The sequence below is a fragment of the Myotis yumanensis genome, unplaced genomic scaffold, assembly GCF_028538775.1.
Source record: "Myotis yumanensis isolate MYYU_CA2020_CCGP unplaced genomic scaffold, mMyoYum1.0.hap1 SCAF_12, whole genome shotgun sequence".
NCBI lineage: Eukaryota > Metazoa > Chordata > Mammalia > Chiroptera > Vespertilionidae > Myotis > Myotis yumanensis.
In genome coordinates this window covers 2443445-2466381 of record NW_027223763.1, presented here as the reverse complement: position 1 = coordinate 2466381, position 22937 = coordinate 2443445, and the positions used below count along the sequence as shown (strand labels likewise).

General features: G+C 63.2%; 2 protein-coding genes across 4 annotated transcripts in view; both read right to left on the bottom strand.

Moving 5' to 3' along the window:
- RALGDS (ral guanine nucleotide dissociation stimulator) overlaps positions 1-10218 on the bottom strand; it is a 39219-nt gene extending 29001 nt beyond the window's left edge. Inside the window, exon 1 of the mRNA XM_070430369.1 lies at positions 10098-10218. Coding sequence (XP_070286470.1) covers positions 10098-10115 — 18 coding nt within the window. The 5' untranslated portion in view covers positions 10116-10218. The remainder of the gene's footprint in view (positions 1-10097) is intronic.
- A 1367-nt stretch (positions 10219-11585) lies between these two features.
- On the bottom strand, positions 11586-19957 carry GBGT1 (globoside alpha-1,3-N-acetylgalactosaminyltransferase 1 (FORS blood group)). 3 transcript variants are annotated; one of them, XM_070430363.1, is made up of 7 exons: positions 19771-19957; positions 18691-18854; positions 18109-18174; positions 15056-15106; positions 14937-14972; positions 14604-14738; positions 11586-13661 (listed from the first exon to the last, which is right to left on the bottom strand). In XM_070430363.1, exons 2-7 carry the CDS (start codon positions 18759-18761, stop codon positions 12977-12979), a joined length of 1044 nt encoding a protein of 347 aa, XP_070286464.1. In that variant the 5' UTR covers positions 18762-18854; positions 19771-19957; the 3' UTR covers positions 11586-12976. The 3 variants fall into 3 exon arrangements, with proteins under 3 accessions (XP_070286464.1, XP_070286465.1, XP_070286466.1); XM_070430364.1 differs by lacking the exon at positions 19771-19957 and adding an exon at positions 19661-19759; XM_070430365.1 differs by lacking the exon at positions 19771-19957 and adding an exon at positions 19375-19638.
- Positions 19958-22937: the final 2980 nt, after the last annotated feature.

The window sequence follows — 22937 nt, the reverse complement described above, 5'->3', positions numbered from 1 at the left end:
TTGCACCACGGCTCCCTAAAGCACTAACCCCTGGGAACAGTGTCAGGGCCTCGGTGGGGTTTAGCTCCAGGCCCAGAAAAGCAGCAAAACCAGACACGTGACCCACGGCTGACCTCAGGACCAGCTGCACTGACGAGTGACCCCTGCCCAGCGCCCGCCAATCAGTGGAGACCAGACCCTGAGCCGCTGGAACACCTGGAACTCGGATGAATATTCTACTGGATCCTCCCTTGGGGCCTCCCCTAAAATCCCTGCCTTAAAGGCCCTTCGGACAGGACCGGCCGCTCTCCTGCCCCCTCCTCTCCCACCTGCTCATCACCATCCCCTCCTCGCTCCTAGGCTCTCAGGCCCTTCTTTCCTCTGTACCTGGTTCCTGAGCCCATCCCTTCCACCTGTGACTTTCTGAACAAACTTTCTCTTATACTTTGAGTCTTGGCTCTGAATTCTTTCTTAGCAGAACGGCCCGGTCTGACTCTGCCGGTAGAACACCTGGTGCCGTGGTCACCGCCAACACCCTGGCCTGTCCCAGGACACCGAGGTCATGTGACCGGCCACCTGTCCCACAGGGCTCTGCCTCCACGCCAGGTGGCCACGGGAGAGCACACCTGGCCAGCCACACAACAGCCCAGACATAACCAAACCCGGCCCACGGACACGTGAGCACAGATGCGCACCGACGCTCCCTCTGCCCAGGCTCAGCCCTGTGTGGGGGAGGAACAGGGTGGAGGGAGGGGGCCGGCTGCAGCCCACATCTGCGGGCGCCTCTCCCTTCCCCGGCTCCTGGGGGCAGGCCCCGCGGGGGTGAAGCCGCTGTTGATAAACAGTTCGCGGCTGTCGCTAGGAGCTGTGACTCAGCCGCAGGGTGACTCCTTTCCAAGCTGTTTACAGCACCACGTCCTGTCCAGGAAGCAGAGGGGAGGCTCGCCCGGCCAGGCCTTCGCTCCTCTGCCTGCAGCCTCCTGACCTGACCTGGGGTCTGGCTGGGGCCCGGCCCAGCCCAACTCCCGCCCCCTCATTTCTGGGAACCTGAGGCCCGTGTTTCAGTCGCTTAACACACAGCCCCTGCTAGCCCGGCTCTGCGAGGCAGGGGACCCGCAGCTGTGAAGGCGAGCGGCCCAGCCCTGAGCAGGAAGAGGGCTTGGGTCTGGGCCGCGTCTGCACCCGGCCTCTCCCTCCGGCTCTGAGACTCCTGGGGACCAGGGCGCAGCAGACACCCCCGCCCTGCAGCCTAAAGGCGAACCCTTGCTCCCGCGGCCCCCACTCCCGGAGCCCAGCCTGGCCAGGCCTTGGTGCTCCTCATGGGGACAAAGCACTTTCTTTTTTAAAACATATTTTTATTGATTTCAGAGAGGAAGGGAGAGAGAAGGGGAAACACCAATGATGAATGAGAATCACTGATCGGCTGACTCCCGCACGCCCCACACTGGGGATCCAGGCCGCAACCCGGGCCTGTGCCCTGACTGGGAATCAAACCTGGGACCCTTCAGGGCCGACGCTCTATCCACTGAGCCACGCCAGCTAGGGCACGATGAAGCACTTTCCATGCAGCATCTGCTGAAGCCACAGTAATTACCTCTGTGGTAAAACAGAAAATCCAGGCCCACAGGGCAAACAACATGCCCGAGGCTGCAGGGCGGTCAGTGCCAGGCAAGGAGCCAGCAGGCTGGTCCCCCAGGGCTCTGCACGGGTTCAAGATTGCCAGCGGATTTGTTCCCGCCAGCACAGGTGGGTGTGGGGCTGCTGGGGTACCTGCCGGGGCGGGGGGGGGGGGGGGGGGCAGTCTGATCCCTGTGTGAGGCCTAGCCAAGGATGCTGACTTCTCTTTCCCGTTCCCTTCCCACCAGGCCACGCCTAAGCCCGAGCCGGTGTGGGTACCATTTAATGGTCACAATATGCGAGACCGGTTGGCAGCTGAGCTCGGGAACAAAGCTTGGAGGTGGCACCAAACTCACCCAAAGCCACACGGCAGCCTGGCATTGAGGCTGCTTCCAGCTTTTTTTGGTTTTTTTTGGTGTTTTTTTTTAAGTTTATCATCTTTTTAAATTTTTTATTTTTAACCTATTTTATTGATTTCAGAAAGGAAGGGAGAGGGAGAGATAGAAACATCCACAATAAGGGAGAACCATTGATTGGCCGCCTCCTGCACACCCCACACTGGGGATCGAGCCCACAACCTGGACATGTGCCCTGACCGGGAATAGAACTGTGACCTCCTGGTTCATAGGTCGTTGCTCAGCCACTGGACAACCCCCCCGCCCCCCGCCCGGCCCGCCCCCATCGCCGGGCTGCTCCCAGCTTTTACAAGAGGCCAGGATGTATCTGTGCTCAGGGTGCCCTCGTGGCAGGGGCCCTGCTTTCCAGGAGGGCTGACAGGGGCCGCAGCCTCAGAGTGACTTGTGGAAGGACAGCTGCCAGAGGGGGAGACCGAGGGAACCCCGGGAATGGCAGCGCCACAGGAAGCACCTGCCGGGGACAGAGAGGGCTGGCCCCACTGCAGGCCGACGAATAACCCCCGCCGCTGCTCAGCGCCACAGGGCCCCCTGCGCTGGCCGCCTTTTCCCAGCCACTGAGTCACACAGGTTGCAAAGAAGCTGAGGATCCGAGAATCCAGGCCCTGCCCCAGCCGCTCCCGCTGGCATCACGCCCGGCAGGAGCCAGCGCTGCCAAGGCCACGGCAGCCCCCTCCGGTGGCAGCGAGGACAGCTCCCTGCCCCTGGGCCTGCCCCCACATCCAGCTCCCAAGGACCCAGTCCAACCCTAAGAGCCAGGGCGGCAGCTGCTAGCGGGCCTCCGTGCAAACCAGGGCTGGCGGGGGAGGCCGGCAAGTTACTTCCCTGGACGGGCCTCGTCCCGGGCTGAGTGGGGGACGACCTCGGCCTCCGGGAGCCTCCGGGCGAAGCGAAACATGGGCTGGGAGCCTGGGGACGGGGCGTGAGGAGCGTGGGGCGCTGCAGCTTGAAGCAGGGCAGGGGAGCTGAGAAAGCGACAGGCAGCAGAGACATTAATAAAATAACGCACCGGCCGCCCAGCCACCACCCTGGGCTCTAAGCTCCCGGAGGGCACCGGCCACATCTGTCCCGGCCGCGCCGCATACCCCAGCGCCCGAGTGACGCTGCCCGCCGGGAGGGCGCAGGCACGCACATCACAGGCTGGAAGGCACCCTGGTGCTCCGCCTGCTCTTCCAGTTCTTCCCTCTTTTTTTTTTTTAATGTGATTTTATCGGTTTTAGAGAGAAAGGAAGGGAAAGGGAGATAGGAACATCAATGAGAGAGAAACACGGATCGGCTGCCTCCTGCACGCCCCACGCTGGGGATGGAGCCCACAACCCGGGCCTGTGCCCTGACCGGGAATCGAACTGGTGGCCTCTCGGTGCACGAGTCAATGCTCAACCCCTGAGCCACACCGGCCAGGCTCTTCCCTCTGCTAAAGCTGGGAGGGGTGTGAGCTCCTCGAGCACAGGGACTTGTTCCCTGATGTCCCTGGCACGGCCCCTGGCACACGGGGCTCCACCCAGGACCCGGATGAACAAGTGGACTCGATCGTCCAGATGGTTCCTCCAGCGTCACGGTTCCGGGACCGGGAAATATTCAGAATCCAGGGCCCAGGAGTTCCTGGGGGAAGATCACCAGGAAGGCTTCCTAGGGGAGGGGACGGGGCTGGAGAGGAGCCTGAGGGTGGCCAGGAGGAAGAGCCGGGCCCTCTGCCACGAAAGTGCTTTCCAGAGCGCACGTCACGTGGAGAGCGGCAGAGGCAAGCCCAGGCCCGGGAGCGGGGCGGGAGGCAGCCAAGCTTTCTGGGGGTGGGGGACCCAGATGCCAGGCGGCTTCGGGGTGTCGGGCGGGAGGTTCCACGCCCCTGCGTGGGGATGGGTCTCTGCTCCCGGGTAAGTAGAGGCAGCCTCAGGGTTTGGTCGGGGCTAAAAGCCCCTCCGAAAAGCACGCCAGGGCCGGCCGAGGCTGGGAGGGGGCCGAGCCCCCGTGCTCCGCAGAACCCGGTCACTCGGGGTTTCAGGGCCAGGGACGTTGGGACAAACGGGCCCTTGTGGTGAGGAGGCGGCCGGCCGTGCCAGGGACACTGCGTGCCCGGCACCGCCACGCGCCGGTGGGGGCTCAGGGGCCGGGAAGCCAGGCTGTCCTTGCAACAGGGACCCCCTGCGCGGCCTGGCCTCGGGAGAGGCCGCGGGGCTCCAGCTGGCTGCCGGGAGGTGCCGGGGCTGCTGCCCGCTGCCCTCTTTCCCACAGCCTTCTCCGGGGGCGGGGGCAAGGCCTTGGGTTCCCAGGGCCCTGGGGCTGAATGACCCGGATGAGAGATGCAGCCTTTGTCCCACCCTCCTGCCAGCCACTGTCCTTCTGCCAGACCTTGGACTTTGCCATCACACACGTGGCCCACGTGGCCCAGGATAACGCACACGTCACAGTCACTCAAAGGTGCACACAACCACCCAAGGAGGGTGATGCCCCCTGACACCCACACCCGCTCCCCGTGCAGGTGCAGGGCTGTTCCCTCGGGGCCCGGCCCGTGCCCGCCCTGTGCCCACCCCGTGCCAGGGCTGACGGGGGAGGCGGCACGTGCCCTGTGCCGGGATTTTCCAGTCCTGAGAGTCTGGGAAGGAAACTCCCCTGAAATCCTGAGGATTCCGATCGTCTGCGAGGAGAGGGGGGCGGCGAGGCCAGCTCAGCCCTTCCCTGCCTGACACTAGACACAGCCCATCCCGACAGCCCACACCTGTCACCTCTCCCACCCAGGGCCTCGGGCCAGGTCCACTGCCTCCCCCCTGAATCTCAACCCTGAGCAACCAGAGGGGCAAAGGGCACCCCCGGCCACTTCCTTGCTGGCACAGCCCGCGGGGCTCAGGCCTGGCCCTCTGGCCTCGGGAGCGGGCGGTCCAGGTGGGACTCACTCTGTCCCGGGCAGTTTGCTCAACTTCTCTGGTGCCACCTGGAAAAATGTGGATCCAACTCGGGCCCGCTCCCAGCTCCCCAAGAGCAGCCGGGGCTGCCCCTCTTCACAGCTGGTGGGCCACAGGGGCGCCTGCCTTCCACTGAGGGAACACACATTCCCTGCCACCTGCAGAGGGCCTGCTGGTGACAAGTGCCAGCTGTTCCGGGAACATCTCACACACCGTGAGATCCCCGAATCCACAGGGGAGGCAACCGAGGCAGGAAGCGAGGAGGCGAGCTGTCTGGTCCTGCCCACCCAAGCGGGGCTCCCCCCCACTCTGTCTTCTCTCCGGCTTCACCTCATGACAGCCTGACCGCCCACCCGCCCCGGGGCCAGGCCCCCTCCCTCTGGCCCGCAGCCTCGCCAGACGGGGAGGGCAGAGTGAAAACCCCACTGGGATGGAGGAGTTCAGGTGATGACAGCCCCAAGGCCTTCAAGACCCTCCGCCTCCCCATACACCCTTACCTCCCAGTTTGGGGCTGGACGACAGGGAAAGGGCCTCCTGGGCCAGAGGCCTGATGGGATGTGGGGGGGGGGGGGGGGGCGGGGGCGGGGTTGCAGGTGGGGCAGCTCCTGGACTCCGGCCACTCACTGGTCAAGGGGACTTTCCTCCCCACTGACCAGCTGTACCATCAGGTGGGCACACCTGGAGGCTCAGGTGGTGTCCAGGGAAGAGGCCCTGGTGCCTTCCCAGGAGAACCAATTCTGGATCCCAGGAGGCGGGGAGGACCGGGTTGCCCTCCCGCCCCAAGGTGGACTCTGCCCCCTCTTCAGTGGGGAGGGCTGAGCAGCCTCATTTTGGTTAATTATGCCCCCACCACTCAGGGAGCAGAGGGGGGGGCAGCACTCCCATATTTTAGGATCTTAGTTCCCTCTGGCAGCTGACCACCTCCGGCCCCATCACTGTCACCTGTCACTCAGGTATCCAGGAAACAGCCTCTGTTGCTAAGGGACTGGCCTGGTGCCAGGTGGCTAGCTCAGAGTGGGGCGATGGGGAGTGGGGAGCAGGCTGGGGTTTTCCCCAGGAAGCACCCAGGGGGCCGGAGGAGGAGGGGCTGAGTGGGGGTGGATCCGCCCTGAGTAGCTGAGGTCCTCACACAGGCCACCGGAAAGCCCCAAGCCCTGAGCCTTCCTGCAGGCAAGTATTTTGGGGTCCTGTCGTTGCTAAGCAACTGCTCCGGGTTGCCGTGGAAACTCTCCCTTCTGGGGCTTGTCCTTTTTAGGGGGATGCCCTCTCTCTGGCGTGGCTGCCCTGGGAGGAGGCTCCGAGGCTCATGCTCCTTCCCTCACCCCCACAGAGACCCCCCCCCCGAGCTGTGACCCGCAGAGAAGACTCCTTGAGGTTCAAAGCCCAGAACCTGCCCCAGAACCTGCCCCCTCCTGCCCCGTCACTGAAAACGCCATGACCAGAGCCCAAGGCCTTCATTAGCGAGGAGAGCAGGGAAGGGCTCATTAGCCCTGTGTACGCCTCCACGCCCACTGCTAACCACCACCTCGGGGCCTGCCCAGCCCTGACCGCTGGACACTCACTGTCATTGGAAGAAATCTGGTCCCAGCACCCTGCCAGGCTTGTCTGCCCCAGGGACGTGCCCACCAGCCCTGCCACTACTTAGCAGCGGGAGTCCCTTCGCCTTCCAGGGCCTCAGTTCCCCCTACCCCTGCCCCCCCCCCCCGTGAGGATGGCGGTGGCACCTGCCTCGCAGGCACCGTGAAGCACTGCACCCCCAGGCACCCCCAGGGCACAGGAGAGGCGGGGAGTGGCCGGGAGGCTCCCCTGTAGAGCTCGGCCCACAGCTGGGCGCCAGGCACCGCTGCTGTTCTGTTCCCGTCCCCACACCCCAGCTCCAGGTCTCGGACCTCAGACAGGAGCGGAGGCGCTCTGTCCAGCCGGCCTCCGAGCAGAGGCCCTCGGTAAGTTTCTGTCCAACCAGTGCCCCGCGGTCAAGAGCCAGTGGCATCGGGACTGTGGCATCAGCAGCGCCCAGGGTCTCAGTAAGAGACGGCCTCCACTCCAGGACTTCGCTCCCTCACTGATGCCCACGGGAGCCCCCGCTCTGGTACAGGACAGGGTGGAACCCCACCCCCCGAACGGGGGGGGGGGGCGGGGGGGGGGAGTCAAGCAGCACCGCCGCACTGAGGGGCAGGGCTCTGGGGAAGGGGCCCCTCCAGCCTCGACCTGCCCCACAGCCCACCCATTCCCACGGCTGCCCCACCCGGGACCCACCCCACCCCGCCCGCCCGCCCCACGGTAACAGGAGAGCTGCCTGGAAAGCGCAGGTGGAGCCAGGGCTGCAGGACCTGGGACGCTCCGGGAGGGCCGGCTCAGCCTGCAGGTGCAGGAGGCCATCCCGCGGGCCCCCTGGCTGCCCATCCGCGTCGCCGCCGCTGCCGGCACCACCCCTGCCCCGCCTCCTCTGACCTCCTCGGGAGTGTGTCACCCCTGAAATGACTGTGCTCCGGTCTGTTTACAGTTGAGTGTCGTCTCCTGGAAACTGGAAGGTGAGACCTTTGTCTGCACTCACAGCCACGCTGGGGTGGCCCCCGGGTCACAGCGCCACCTGCTGGCGCTGCTCCAGGCGCGCGGGCCAGGGGAGCCAGCTGTCCCAGGGCTCACCCCAGGCCCGGCTTACACCCGCAGCCCCAGCTGCCGGCAGATGCCAGAGACGCCTCAGACCCCAGCGCTCCTCCTGCAGCTGCCGCCCCGGGTACCTGGCCTGCAGGAGAGAGTCACTCATGTCCCCGATGAGGGTGGGACTGTGCCCGGCTCCTACTCCCCAAAGATATGGACCCTAACTAACCCGGGCACCTGGGAATAAGACTTTATTTGGAAACAGGGTCTTGGCAGGTGCAACCAAGTTAAGATGAGGTCACACTGGATGCGGGTGGGTCCTCACCAAAGTCAAGTGACGGATGCCCTCAGAGGACGAGGGGGAACTGGGCAGAGACCCAGAGGCCATGTGCCGGCGGAAGCAGAGTCCGGAGCGACGGCTCCGAAGGCAAGGACACTAGGGAGCCGGCCACCACCAGCAGGAGGAAGCGGCAGGAAGGCCCCCTCCGGGAGCCCTCGGGGAAGCGCAATGCTGCTCGCACCCTGACGTTGGGTTTCTGGCTCCAGAATTGAGAGAGAAGAAACTTCTGGTTTTTTCTTTTTTTGCAATTAATTTCAGAGAGGAAGGGAGAGGGAGAGAGGAAGAGACAGAAACATCAGTGATGAGAGAGAATCATCGATCGACCGCCTCCTGCACCTCCCACGCTGGGGATCGAGCCTGCAACCGGGGCCTGTGCCCTGACCGGGAATCGAACCGTGACCTCCTGGTTCATAGGTCGACACTCAACCACTGAGCCGCACCAGCCGGGCACTTCAGTTTTGAGCCACCCCGTTGGTGGTACTTTGTTAAAGCAGCCCCACTGAGCCCACCTCTGCTCTCCACCCCCCACACACACACACATCACCCTCAGCATTGCACCTCCTCGAACCAACCCTGACCACAGGGCAGCTTCTCAGAGTCTCCGCACCGTGAGCTCCCCCTCCCCCCAGCCACACACTGTTCCCAGACCTGTGCAGGGCGGGCTCCTCTCGTCCTTGGGGTCACAGCATAAATGTCACCCTGGAGGCCGTTAGGCCCACCTCGGGTCCCGCCCTCCCTCCGCACCTGCTTCCTGTCCCCGCAGCACAGACTTGCTCTTGTGCTTTTGTCCCTCTGCCCTTCCAGGCTTGCGCTCCGAGAGGGCAAGAACCATGAGGCTCCTGCTCAGGGTGAGGGCTGGGGGCGCAAAACTGAATAATGAGAGGGCCTCAGAGCCCCTCCCACCTCTGAGCAGCTCACACTGTGGACACGGAGACCAATAATAAAAGGTGCAGCTGTGTCCGAGGCAGCCGGATGCCCAGAATGACCCCTGGGTGTCCCTTCCCTGCTCCAGTGGCTCCATTGAGCACAGTGGGCACAGCCCGCCCCCTGGTGGTCATCCCCGGCCCTGCAGCCCCAGGCAAGGAAACCAGAAAACAAAACACACACCTTTGTTTGGACGTAGTCAAGGCAGCTGCTCTCCCTGTCACCAGAGGGCTGAGCGACAGGACCTGCGAGCTCCAGGAGCAATGCCGGGGACCCCAGGACTCTCTCTCACTCCCCTCTTTCCGCCCACTGTCCTGGTGTCTCGTTCATTCACGAGGCCGCCTCACCCCAGCCAGTAACTCCGGACCCACTTCCAAATGAAGACCCCACGGCTCCTACAAGGATGGCCTTGTCCTTGGTCCCCAGAGGAACAGTCCAGTGCTCGGCCATGTTCTGCTACCCAGGCCCCAGGACCCTCAACCCCCAGGCTGCACAGAGGACCTCACGGGAGTAGAAAGCATTTTTCTCGGACGCGGAACACAGGGGTCACGGACGGAGAGCCAGGGGCAACAGACTCTTCTAGGGCACCCTCTGTGCACCCCAACTTATAGAGAAAGAGACTAAGGCCTTTTCTCCTGTAGCGCCCCCATAGTAGGGAGGGGGTCTCCTCCTAGTTCCAGGAGCCCTGAGCGGAGGACGAAGGGCTCCAATCCTCTCCCTGCTGCCCTCTCCATGGCCCAGCCCCGGCAGGCCCTGGGCACCTCTGGGACCCCTGGCATCAGCCTGCATCGCTCCCCTCCCCAGGTATGGGCCCCGGGCGTGATGCTAGGAGACCTGAGGCTCCTGCCTGATGGCGGGGCTGCCTCCAGCCTCCTGCTCGCCCCTGTCACCTGCGCCCTCCTCTGACACACTCCAGGGCCCCACCTGTGAAGTCACTGTGTGTGCCTGTGCCTGTGCCCACGTGGGGATGCCCGGAGGAAGGGCCCCACAGGGGAGGGGTGAACAGGGTTCCCCCAGGATCTCAGGGGTTCTCATTCCCAAAGGAAACCCCACGGGCGAACGGAGGCTGGCATAGGAGGCTGGAACCCTCCCTGCGCCCCTGGATTCTGCCCACCGCGTGAGCCCCGGGCCAGTCCCTGCCTCTCTCCTGGCCTCAGTTTCCCTATTGTACCAGGAGGGGTTGAACGCGGAACTGCGTAAGCGCGCGCTGAGCGTGCAGTGCCGCGCTCCCTCCCCGCCGGATGGGGTGTGGCGGGGGACACGCGGTCCTCCCTCCACCCGCGACGCGCCGGGGAGGGCGGCCGGGCCGGGCGTGGCACTCACCTGGCAATCTACCATCATCCTCAGCCCCGGCAGCGCATCGCCGGCCCCGGGGTGGGGCCCGGGACTCGCAGAGGCCGCTCGCCTCGGCCCGCGCGCCGCACCGGGGGGCGCCCGGCGGCGAGGCTCATGGCGCGGCCTCCGGTCCCCGCCGCGCCCGGGGAGCCGCCGCCGCCGCCGCCGCCAGCGCCGCTCCCATTGTCTGCGCCGCCCGCCGGCCGCTCGGGCCCCGCCGCACGGTTTCGCCCGGCTCCGGGCCGCCGCCGGGTGGGCGTGGTCAGCCAGGCCCCGCCCCGCCCGCCGCAGGTGTGAGGGGCGGGCCCGCGCGAGCTCGGGCGCGCGCACAGCCGCCCTCCGGCCCGTGGACTCGGGCGCAGCGGGGCCTGCGATCCGCCGCGGGCGCGCGCACCCAGGAGCCCCGCCTCGCCGCGCGCGCCGCGCACCCGGGACTCTGCTCGGCGGTCCCGCGCCTCCCGCCCTCGCAGCCCGCCGCGTGCTCCCTGCGCCCCCTTAAGCCCTCCGACCACCCCAAACCCAACCGGGCCGAGTCCGCCGGTGTTGGGCCGTGTGGGCATGGAGACCTGAGGACACGGGCGTCATCCCATGGACACCCCATCCTGTCGTCCTGGTCCCCATTTGCCACCTGCAGAGGTAGTTGGGTGGATGGCTGGTCCAGGGGACCTGGAATGGGAATGGACACGAGGAGGCAGCCAGGTGAGGCCGCCCCTTCTACCTTTCCTTGAACCCCTCCGCTCTCTTCCTGGCAGGACCCCGCGGACGCGGAGCACAGGGGTCCATCTTGTCCCTGTCCCTGCGGCGCCCTGGCTGGAGTGAGAGGGCTGCGCAGCTGTGGAGAAGAGAGCTCCACCCCAGATGGGCCAGTGCTGGGGGTAGTTACTGTTGTTGGGTAGCCCCCTGGACCCTCAGTGCTTTCACCCACTTTATAGATGAGCGGTGGCCCCAGTACTTAGGACCTCTCAGCTCTGAGTGACCAACTCCTGCTGTGAAGAGGTGAAGGCGGGGGGAGGGGGCGGGGTCAGAATCATTGCTCTTTGCAGCCCTGAGGCTGGGCTGACCTTGTCTTCTGTTGGGGCTCCCTGGCCAGGGAAGGCCTGGGAGGGGGTGGCCCTGAGCCAGCCCCACTCCCAGCTCAGCTTTGGGTCCGGTGCCCCTCAGACCCAGAGCCTTCTCAACTGGGGCCCAAGCCCCTGGGGACTATGGCTGACCCTGGTCCCCATCCCAGGGCATGGCCCTGAGATACCAGTGACAGAACCCAACTCCTGGGACCTAACCAGGGGCCAGGCTCTCCCCTCAAAGGGGCTGAGGGCTGGGGGCCGGGGTGCTCCACGGATGGGAAGGATGAGGGGGTGGGGTGAGGCCCAGCCTGACCCAGCGGGGAGTGGGGAGCGGGAGGGCCTGGAGACAGCCCAGCAGCCGGTCTGACAGGCTCAGATCTGAGCTGCAGGTACCAATCTTGCCAGGACAGATCAGTTTGGGGTTTCTGAAGTTTATTTTTTAAAATTTTAATATATATTTTTATTGATTTCAGAGACGAAGGGAGAGAGAGAAAAATATCAATGATGAGCTAGAATCACTGATCGGCTGCCTCCTGCACGCCCCTACTGGGGATCGAGCCCACAGCCCGGCATGTGACCTGATCGGGAATCAAACCGTGGCTGCCTGGTTCATAGGTCAATGCTCAACCACTGAGCCACACTGGCCGGGTGGTTCTGAAGTTTTCAAGTGGCAGACGCACTGTAAGCGAAGGACAAATTACAAAATCAAGGCTGTGCTCGGGCTCCGGGGCAAGCACAGCCTCTGGGGGCAGACTGGCCGGGGTTCGGACCCGCAGTGGGGCAGGACCTGCTCCTTCCACAGCCCTGCTTCAGACCTGCCTCCCTGGGGCAGGCCAAGACCCCCCACTGGGGACACACGGGCCACGGGCCCACCCTGTCCCTTTGCCTCGGAAGCACCCCAGGGCCTCGCCAGTCCAGGCTTTCTCCTCATACTGGTCCCTCGGTCTGCCCCACCCTGGTGATCACCAGCCAGACCGCGTGTTGCAGGAGGAGTGGGCTCCGGGCTGGCACCCAGCTTCTCCAGGGTGGGTGCTCATCCGGATGTAGCTAGAGCGCACCCTTTCCTGCCCTCCACCTCTCCAGATGCACAGGTGGGAAGCCCTGGTTAGGGGCAGGCTCCACTTTTATGAAAACTGCCCCAGCCTTCTTACAAGAGGCGGCAGGGCCAGGGAGGCCGCCATGGGGAGTGGGTGCAGCTGGACTGGGAACCAGAGGGGGTCCTGAGTGAGGACTGGCGGGGGGACATCGCAGTGCCAGGAGCCCTGCGGCCGGGGAACAGGGGACCTGGGTGCCCTTCACAACCAGCAGTGACAAGTGAGCTCGAAGGGCAACAGGCAGCAAATGGGGGCAGGGGTGGGAACGCAGGCGCTGAGCAGGGCAGGCTGCAGAGCCGCCGAAGGCACATCTGAGGGAGCCTCTGGGCCTGCCCTCTTCACCACTAGCCTCCCCTCCCCGTCCCCTCTTAGGGGACATTCGAGGTTTGCGTTCTCATGTGGGCACAGCCCTTCACGGTGTATAAAGGCCCTTCCCGTCGCTTTCCCGTTGGGTTTTCCTGACAGGGAGGCAGGCCGGGCAGGGCAGGTCTCAGCTAAGGCGTGGGAAGTGAGGCACTGACGGGCGAGCTGGGTGCTCTGCTGGGTGCTCCCTGAGGCAAGCTGGGTGCTCCCTGGGGCTGCTGGGTGCTCCACTGGGGCTGCTGGGTGCTCCTCTGGGGTGAGCTGGGTGCTCCACTGGGGCTGCTGGGTGCTCCCTGGGGCTGCTGGGTGCTCCCCTGAGTCCGTGTCCACGGCAGCCCCGACTCTACCATCAGCTCCGCAGCCAGTGGGTGTTCTTGTCCAGCGTCGAGAAGCGGATCAGCTTCAGGCTGGGAGGCTGGGGCTTCCTGTCGTCCCAGAGGTACTCGGGGGACAGCACCTTGGTGGGCTTGTGCGAGATGAAGCGGCGGTTCAGGTGGCTCTCCTCCTGCCAGGCCGCCATGATGCCGTTGGCCTTGTCCGCCAAGATGGCCATGTGGCAGCCCCTCGTGAACTCGTACACCCTGTCCACCCGTCCCCCAAAGACCGCCCCGCCGTAATAGAAGTCCCCCTCGCCGTCCGCCACAAAGGCGGTGGAAACATGCCTGCGCTCGTAGGGGAACTGCTGGCGGGACACGGCGTAGTAGCCGGGGTGGATGGCGGCCACCAGGTCTCCCAAGGTCTCTGGGCCCCAGGGGTTCCGGAACACCATGTCCACGTCCACGCAGAAGAGGTAGTCCACCTCCCGGTGCGCCCGCTGGGCGATGTGCTGGCTGATGGTCTCCATGCGGCGCGTGGAGATCTCCTCCCAGCGGGAGTGCTTCTGGATGGGCAGGACGCTGAGGCGGCGGCCGGGGCCCAGCGGCACCCGGGGCACGGCCGCAGGCTTGTCGGTGAAGACGTAGTAGCGCACCCGGTAGCCCTGCATGAAGAACTGCTCGGCCGACTCCAGGAAGTGCTGGACGAAGCCCGTGTACCTGGTGCAAGAGCCTGTCATCCCGGTGGCCCGGCAGCGCCCTGCCCAGTCACCTCTCCGCTCCCCACCGTGAGCTGTCACTCACTCTGACCCTAGGGGTCCTCGTCTCTCAAATGCTACCATCGTAGCACCTGCCTCTGCAGAACGATTGAGTGGCGCTAACTGTCACGTCACAAGCCCACCTCTTACTGAGCACTTACTCAGTGCCGGCGGGCCTAAGGGATTCCACCGTAACCCTCTGTACGGGCAGAGACACTGCGTCACGGAGAGGGGAAAGCGACCAAGCAGGTCAGTGGCTGCTTCAAGGGAAGGTGAGTGGTGCTGGGGGCCCCGCCCTCCAGGCCACAGCTGATTGGACCAGGGCTCACCCATCATCTGGCCAGCACTTTCGGCCATAGGGGCCGTCACGGTCCCTCTCTCACGAGTCCTAGAAAGGGACCCAGAGGGAAGCTGCCAGGTGGTGGCTCCTATAGGAAAAGCCACGTGGGAGGAGAGAGGACAATAGGAGAAACCCAGAGAGCAGGCAGCAGAGGGCGGGGAAGAGAGGGACCCGAGGGCGGGGCCGGCTCAGCGTGGGTCTCTGGACCTGCTGGTGGCCTGGACATGGACCCCCACTTCTATGAGGTGGTCTAGGGGGTTTCCACTCCTTCCTGCCTGCCTGGCTGTTCAGGAGAAGCGGAGAGGGGTGAGGGGTCTCTGACACAGGCTTCTGCTGTCCCCTCCCCTGCGCTGCCCCCTCCCCTCCCTCCATGCAGGGCCAGGCCCCCTTCCTCCAGGAAGCCCTGTCCACCAGCCCCCGCTCCTCTCTGCCGCCCCCTGCACACGCAGCACCTGGTTCAGGGAGGCTGAGTGGGCTGCTGCGCCCAGGCCTTGCCTCGCTCCAGACTGGAAGCTCCCGTGGCTCAGAGAGGACCACCCCTCCCCCCGCCCGCCCCCGACTCACTTCCCGACGGCGAACACCGTGAGCCCGATGGTCAGGTTCAGCGGCTGGTAGATGAGCTGCAGGAGCTCCGGGTCGAAGGTCCCCTCGGACACGATGGGCGCCAGCCAGGGCGTGAGCGTCAGCAGCTCTGTGGGCCTGGCGGTGGGGTGGCCCAGGGCATGAGCCCCTCCCCATGAGCACCACGGGCTCACCTTGGCCCTGCCACCCACGCCGTGTGACCCCGGGCGGCTTCGTCCCTGTCTCCGGGCCTCAGCATCCCCAGGTGGAAGAGGGGGACAGTAGTAACTACAAAGCCCCCCCCCCTTTCATCCCCAGTCTCCAGGCTGCACCCACCTCTGCTCCAGCAGCTTCGGCTGAGGGTACTGCGACCTGCGACCGAGAAGGGCCAGTGGTGAGGGAGGCGCCCCCCCTCCGCCCCCCGGGCCACAAAGCGGGGAGGACAGTCTGCTTACCGTGCCACCGGCTGGAACGGCTTCTCCCCCCGGAACTGCAGCTTCATGTTGCTGTGGGCAGAGGCGAGAGAGCCGTCAGTGCCAGGCAGTGGCAGAATGAAGCTGAGGTTAACCCAGCACCCACGGGGCAGGCACAATCCAGAACCTTCCCCGCGGTTCTCCCCGCTCTGCAGGGGCTGGGCTGCGACAGAAGCATCTGTCCAGGGTCACCGAGTGGCAGGGTGGTTGGTGTCCAGAAAAATAACTGGGTAAAACCCAAAGATGGACAAACCGAAGAAAGAAACGTAGCAAAAATGCTCGGCCAAGGGTGATGACGGGACCGCAGGCGGGCCAAAGGGAGAAGGGGGCTGGGAGCGGAAAGGGGACCCATGGGAAAGAGCCTGGGAGCCATCCAAGACATGGGGGGCTGGGGGGAGGGTTGGTCTTAGTTTTTCTAGCTCCTGGTCCTGCCAGTAGGGGCCCAGGGGCAGTGTCAGGGGGTATGGGGTGTGCCCTGGTCGTATCCAGTGTGGCTCAGTGGATAGAGTGTCGGACTGAAGGGTCCCAGGTTCGATTCTGGTCAAGAGCAGGTACCTCGATTGCAAGCTTGATCCCTGGCCCTGGTGAGGGCACATGCAGGAGGCAACCAATTGATGTCTCTCTCACATTGATGTTTCTCTCCGTCTCTCCCTCTCCCTTCCACTCTCTCTAAATTAATCAATGGAAAAATATCCTCGGTGAGGAGTAACAACAACAAAAAGAACTTCTCCCGCCCTAACCGGTTTGGCTCAGTGGATAGAGCGTCGGCCTGCGGACTGAAAGATCCCAGGTTCGATTGGGGTCAAGGGCATGTATCTTGGTTGCGGGCAACATCCCCAGTAGGGGGTGTGCAGGAGGCAGCTGATCCATGTTTCTCTCTCGTGGATGTTTCTAACTCTCTATTCCTCTCTGTAAAAAATCAATAAAGTATTTTTTTTTAAAAAAAGAACCTCTCCATGTCCTCTGGCCCAGGAAGGGAACACATCAAACAAAAGGACCTTGAATACGGCAAAAGCTTTATATCCAAGGCTGCTCATTGCGAACTCATGCAGCACACTGGGGAACCGGGAACCAGGTCCCTGGGGAAGGAACCAGCGGGGACCCCGAAGCATGCGAGCACAGGCAGGAAAATAAAGCCACTTCTGGGAAAAACATTACAATAAAATCGCAAAAACATCATGACCACAACTTTTCTCTTTTTAACCCTTTGAGTGCCAACCAATATCCTAGGCACTATGCTAAAACGGCCAAGGCATTTTTGCTGATTTTACAGCAGATTAGGAAAAAAATTATGAATCGCAAGTAAATGAAGCTACATATTCAAAAACTTAAGGAAACCTTTACTGCATTTGTTTTCTGCACTTAGGTGCCATCTGTCAATAAAGAGTGAACTGCTAGCATCTAATAGTGACACTGCAGGAACGCAATAGCACTCCCGGCACTCTAGGGGCTAATACTGTACCAGCCTTGCATCCCGCAATAAATCCCACTTGATCGCGGTGTATGATCTTTTTAATATATTGCCGGATCCGGTTTGCGACTATTTTGTTTAGAATTTTTGCAGCTATGTTTATCGGGGATATAGACCTGTACTTCTCTTTCTTTGTTGTGTCTTTATCTGGCTTGGAATTGGGACTATGCTGGCCTCCTAAGGTGAGCGTGGGAGTGTTTCCTCTTGAGTCTGTTGGGCTGGTTTAAGGCGTGTTCGTCCTTTGAATGTTTGGTGAAGTTCCCCTGTGAGGCCGGCGCGGGGCCTCCCTTTGTTGGGAGGTTCCGTTTACTGCTCCCGTTCCACTGGCTGTCCTCTGAGGCCACAACCATTTTCAACAGCGGCAAGGAGGCTTTCTGCTTTCAGAACCAACTAGATGCCCAATCTGTTCCTTTAGAAAGCACAGCAAGCAACAAGCCACAACGAACTTTGAAACGGGAGCAAAATTCAGGTCAGTGGGACCCACCAGGGCTGCTTCTAAGACTTCTCTGCTTTCCAGCTTCCTAATTTACTATATTCTGTGCTTAAATGTTTTCAATCTTCACCTGGGGACATGTGTTTATTGGTTTTAATTTATTATTATTTATCTTAATCCTTACCAGGGGATATATTTTGCATTGATTTTTAGAGAAAAGGACGGTAGGAGGGGAAGGGGGAGGGGAGCTAGGGAGAGAGAGACACACTGATTGGTGGCCTCCCGCACAAGCCCAGGCGGTTCGGGGATCAAACCTGCAGCCCTTCGGTGCAAGGGCCCATGCTCTAATTACCGACCCACACCTGCCAGTGCTGTTCTTATTGATTTTAGAGAGAGGAAGAGAGAAACATCGGCCTGAGAAACATCGGTCAGTTGCCTCTCCCATGCACTCTGTCCAGGGATTGAACCCCCACAACCTAGTTATGTGTCCTGACTGGGAATTGAGCCCACAACCTTTTTGGTGTCAGGGACGACCCTCCAACTGAGCCCCCTGGCCGTGCAATATTCGTGTTTTTATGATAATAAAACACGCCTTGTTCATCAATAGTCTGTGCTCAGATTTTAGTCTTTCCTTTAGTTGTCATGGAACACAAGGCGGGGGCCGGATGCCCCCGGGACTCTGTCCCAACCCACTTCTGCACTGTGAGCTGTGACGCGGGCCAGACTTTGGTCACATGTTAATTTGCTCCTTGAATCCACAGAGAACAGAGCTGAGCAAAATGGTCAAGTCCTAAAAGCACTGTTTCCGGAGCGCCCACTCGGAGGCCGGTGCCACCCCAGGCGACTCAGGCACCTTGGCAGTCCGTGACCCCAGGAGCCGTGAGGGGCACCTGGACCATCCCATCCTGAAGATGCGGCAAGTGAGGCTCGGAGCTACGCAAGGCCCGGCTGCGGAGCGGGTGTTGCAGGGACAGACACTGGAACAGGGCAGCCCATAAATTACCAAACACTCACCACACTGACCGTGAGCTTAGGACCCAAGACCCTGCAGACAGTGTGGCCTTAAAAGCCCCCATCTCCCCCACTCCGTGCAGCCCACCGGGCCCCCAGTTCTCCCAGCCCCGTACTTACAAGATCTCTGGGCAGGGGAGGTAATAGGGGACATAGGAGAACGGCAGCCAGTCGTCAGCATATACCCTGGAAGGAAAACCACCACTGATTCGAGGGCCCAGAGGCTGAACCCCCTTGGTGCACACTGGTGGGAGCAAAGGCCCCGGGGAGCATCTGCGGTCCCATGGCGCCTTGGTCTGGCTGACCTCGAGGGACAAGGCCTCCTGGTCGTCCAGCATGCAGGCACTAGTCACCCCTGAAGTCATTCATCCCTGGGGCAGGGGTGTTCTTGACTCCAGCCCTGCACACCCGAGGGGGCCGGTGTGGTGAGGGGCAGCCCAGGAACGCACAGGGCGAACTGGGAGCATCACCAGGAGTTCCTGGTCAACGGGGCTAAAAGGACGGCGAGGCAGAGGGAAGAGCACGTGCAAAGGCCAGGAGGCCAGTCCCAGGCAAAATCTAGAAGCCTGCTTGGGTCTTCCTGGGGTTGGGGGACAGCTGTGCCAGGAGAGGTGGGCATGCCCTGAACGGGTCAGGTTTGGGGGCTGAGATGCCAAGAGAGGAGTCTGAGGTGGGGATGGAGGGCGCCCTGGGCATGCTCACCACAGAGCGCAGAGGGCCGTGCCCACCAACAGGCAGAAGCCCAGGCCCAGGGCCAGTCTGCGGCAGCGCATGGCGGGTGCCGCACCCCTCTAGGCACCTGCGGAGGGTGGGTGCGCTGAGCCGATCAGCCCTCCTCTCTCAGAGCCTGTGTCCTGGGGGAACACCTGCAAAGAAACGCTCCTTACCCAGAGCAGTGCCCATCCCGGTGGCCCTGCCCCCTCCCCCCCTCCCCACGCCCCCACCCCCACCCCCATCCCACCCCCGTGGCCCGCCAGGGGAATGTGGACCCCAGGCGCCAGCCCTCACGAGCTCAGCGCTCAGCTGAGCCTGCAGCTGTGCCAGCCTGGGCTCTCGGGTCTCCCTCAAAACTCCTCCCACGACGGGGAGAAGAGAGCCCCCAGAGTGGGCAGGACTTGGAGAAGAATCCCAGGGAGCAACCCCGAGGACGCGGAGCCCGCACAGCCCGCACACGGCCCCGGGCGGCGGGTGGGGTGCAGCAGCGCATTCCTCCGGGAGGCGAGGCCCGGTCCCTGCAGGGGCCGCGGGGCCGCTCCAGCCCTCACTGGCTCAGCAACGTGACAAGTCACTCTGGCCGCCCCACCGCAGCCTCGGGGGTCTCCCGGGTGAAGGGGCTGGGTGGGCGGGGAGGAAGGACAACACGCCCCGCCCCTGAGGGTGACGCACGGGGCAGGGCTAAAGCGATCCAGGGACCCAGGCAGCCCGGCGGGGGTCCGCCCGAGGCCGGAGAAAGATCCCGGAGCTGGAGTTTCGGTGCCCCGCTCCCTCCGCCTCCCTCCGCGGGCCTCGGTTCCCACGCGGCCAGGGCGCGCAGCGTCCTCCAAGCCCCTGCCTCCTCTTCGGCTCCGCTAGACCCCACCTCCCGCGGGGCCCAAGACACCGGGGCCGCTCCGCTGACGCAGAGCCCGGCCCGAGCCCAGTCCGCCTCCGGGAGCCTGGGCCGAGCGCGCACCTCGACTTCCGCCGGTCAGTGCGGGCGCGGGGCGCGCCTCCTCGGCCCGGGCACCGCGCGCACAGGGTGGGGCGGAGGGAGCACACAGTCCCTGCGGGGTGCACACTCACCCCTAGTGGCCAGACCGGCGTTGGGACGGACGCCGGCGCTCACCCGGACCTGGAGAGCAGGCTCGGCTCGGTTCGGCTCGGCTCGCCTGGGCCCCCCGCCAGACCCCGTGGCCCCGGGCGCCTGGGGCGGAGCGCCGATGGGCGGGCAGAAGGCCAGCTGCCGGGGACGGGGCCGGGTGGGTCAGCGAGCCACTCGTACCTCCTACGGACGCAGCCCCTCCCACCAGCCCGCGCGCCCCGCCCGACGGCCGCCGCTCCTCCCACGGCCGCAGACCCGCCTCCCGCGCGCGGAGTCCGCTGGACTCTGCTCTCCACTGTCTGTCTGGTCTGCGCCCTCCCAGGCCGGCCTCCAGGGCGAGAAGCGCGGGTCCGGGAACTCAGGGCCAGGCCTGAGAAGCAACGATAGGGGGCGGAGGGGGGGACTTTAATGTGTCCAGAAGAGCATCGGAGCGAGCACGGGGAGAAAAGCCGCTGGGCGTCGCCTGCCTCTCGGTTAGGGTCGGTCCTCCTTGGCCCAGGGCCCCGAGCCGGCGCCGAGTGCTGGCCAGGCTGTGGGGCGACAGGGACTCCCAGTCACTCTCAGCCGTAGCTGGTGGGAATGCAGCATGGAACCTCCACTTGAGAAAAAAGTTTGGCGGTTTCTCCCCAAAGTGGACAAATTCTTACCATAGGATCAAGCAATGGTGCTCCTTGGTATTTATCTAAAGGAGCTGAAAACCTTTACCTGCCACCCTAGCTGGTTTGGCTCAGTGGATAGAGCGCTGGCCTTCGGACTAAAGGGTCCAGGGTTCAATTCTAATCAAGGGCACATGCTGGGGTTGCAGGCTCGATCCCCAGTGTGGGGCCTGCAGGAGGCAGCAGATCAATGATTCTCTCTTATCATTGATGTTTCTCTCTCTCTCTCCCTTTCTCTCTAAAGTCAATAAAAGTATGTTTTAAATAAAACAAAAACCATTTACCTGCCCAGGAATGTTTATAGACATTTTATTCATAACTGCCCAACACCTGGAGGCCATCAAGACGTCCTTCAGCCATAGCCAGTTTGGCTCAGTGGATAGAGCATCCACCTGCGGACTGAAGAGTCCCAGGTTCAATTCTGGTCAAGGGCATGTACCAGCCTACCCTTGGTAGCAGGTTCCCCGGCCCTGGTCCGGGTGCGTGCAGGAGGCAACCAATCGATACGTCTCTCTCCCATTGATGTTTCTGTCTCTCTCTTTCCCTTCCGCTCTCTCTAAAAATCAATGGACAAATATCCTCGGATGGGGATTAACAAAAACAAAAAAGATGTCCGTCAGTGGTGACTAGATAAACTGCAGTGTGTACTGACGGTGGACTGGTGGCCTGTCCAGCACTGAGAATAAATGAACTCCAAGCCATGAAAAGTCATGGAAGAACCTTATATGCACATGACGAGGTGAACGACGTTTATCTAAAAATCATACTAGATGATTTCAACTCTATGACATTCGGAAAGAGGCAAAACTATGGAGACAGAAAAAAGATCAGTGGGTTCTTAAGATGGAGCGGGGGGGGACAGAAGGAGGGCAACCCTGTGGGGCTGGCGCTCACCCACATTCTCCCCACAGACGCTGACGGGACTCCCGCAGGCACAGTGTCAATGCTGCCAGCAGAACACACCCAGCTCGGCCGGCGGGCAGATGGGCTGGGCACCCTGAGACCCGTGTGCCCGCTCCACAGACTCAGTGCTCAGGAGGTCGCTCAGGCAGAGGCCTGAGCCAGGTTCCTGGGGCTCGGGCACGGGACCCCCTGGGGTCGCGAGGCTGTGCTTCCTGCCACGCAGCCAGTAGAGTCCCTGGTCTCTGACCCAGAGCCCTGTCTGCTGCCAGCACAGAGGGCATGGTGGCAGGCTAGGTTGTTAGTTGGCAAGTGGGGTCAAATCTCAGATGCTTCCCAGTTCTCCATACACCTGAAGAGAAGCTGCCCCCGAGGCCCAGCCAGCATTGGGGTGCACAGCTGGGGCTGAGGGAGCGGGGAAGTCTTCGTGCAGCTTTTTTGGGAGCCATGAGATTGGACAAGAATGGGGTTGGGACTCCAGCAGGTGCTGAGGGACGGTGGGGTGGCCTCCAGGCCAGCTCTCCGGTGCAAATCCTGGCTCTCCGCTCACCTTGTGCAGTCCCTGCCCTTCTCTGTGCTCTGTACCTTTTCAAAAATATATGTGTTTATTGATTTCAGAGAGGATGGGAGAGGGAGAGAGAGATAGAAACATCAATGATGAGAATCCTTGATCGGCTGCCTCCTGCACGCCCCCGACTGGGGATGGAGCCCCGCGACTCGGCATGTGCCCTGACCAGGAATCCAAGCCTGACCTCCTGCTTCACAGGTCGAAGTTCAACCACGGAGCCAGCCCACGGGCCTGAGCTCTGTTCCTCTTAAAGGCAGGGTTCGGGTGGAGATGAATGAGTCCCTACAGGAAAAGCACTAAGCCAATGCCCCGCATAACGGAGTGCAACGAAAGGTTCCCGTGACTCGTTCGGCAGAGCAGGGCCTGCCAAGAACCAGGGCGTGAGGAGTACCCTCCCCAGGTGCTCCCTGCAGGCTGGGGACCCCTAGCAGGACCGGAGCCCTTGCTCCTGGGGGCGGGGAGGCATCCTCTCTTCCTCAGGATATAGAGTCCCAAGGGCCCCCCCTGATTGGTTTCCTGCGGGAGGGGACCTGGTCCTCAGCAGGTAACGGGGGAGGCGGGAGGGGCTTGGGGAGGAAGGGGAGCCCCGAGCCCCGGAGACCAGGCTCCTGCGGGCCGGTGCGCCCAGAGCAGATGCAGAGAAGGTGAGTGGAGGCGGGGGAGGTGGGAATACGAACTTGAGCACCACAGCTGACCTCACCTCCCGGCCCTGCCTCAGTTTCCTCCTCTGGAAAGGAGCGGGGTCACTAGCACTTCCTGGGTGCGCCCGGAAGAGCACGGAGAAGCCTCGGGAAAGGCGCTGGGAGGGGCGGGCTCTCACGGTCCTCCCGCCCGCCCTCAGGATGCCCCTTCCTCCCCGACCTCCGCCTGGGCGGCCGCCACCCCGGGACAGAGGCCCCGCAGGCCGGGCGCAGCCCGAGGGCAGGGAGCAGGCGCCCCACCGGGTCCCGGGACCGCGAGGGGTCCAGGGGGCGAAGCCGGGGACTCCACCTCGGGGGGCGAGACTGTGGAGGCGGGTTGTGGG

Coding starts and splice junctions, on each gene's coding strand:
- GBGT1 (XM_070430363.1), bottom strand. CDS start 18,761: ATGCGCTGCCGCAGACTGGCCCTGGGCCTGGGCTTCTGCCTGTTGGTG. Junction 18,175..18,690: donor ACGGCCCTCTGCGCTCTGTG/GTGAGCATGCCC, acceptor TTTTCCTTCCAG/GGTATATGCTGACGACTGGC. Junction 14,973..15,055: donor CCGTTCCAGCCGGTGGCACG/GTAAGCAGACTG, acceptor TCTCGGTCGCAG/GTCGCAGTACCCTCAGCCGA.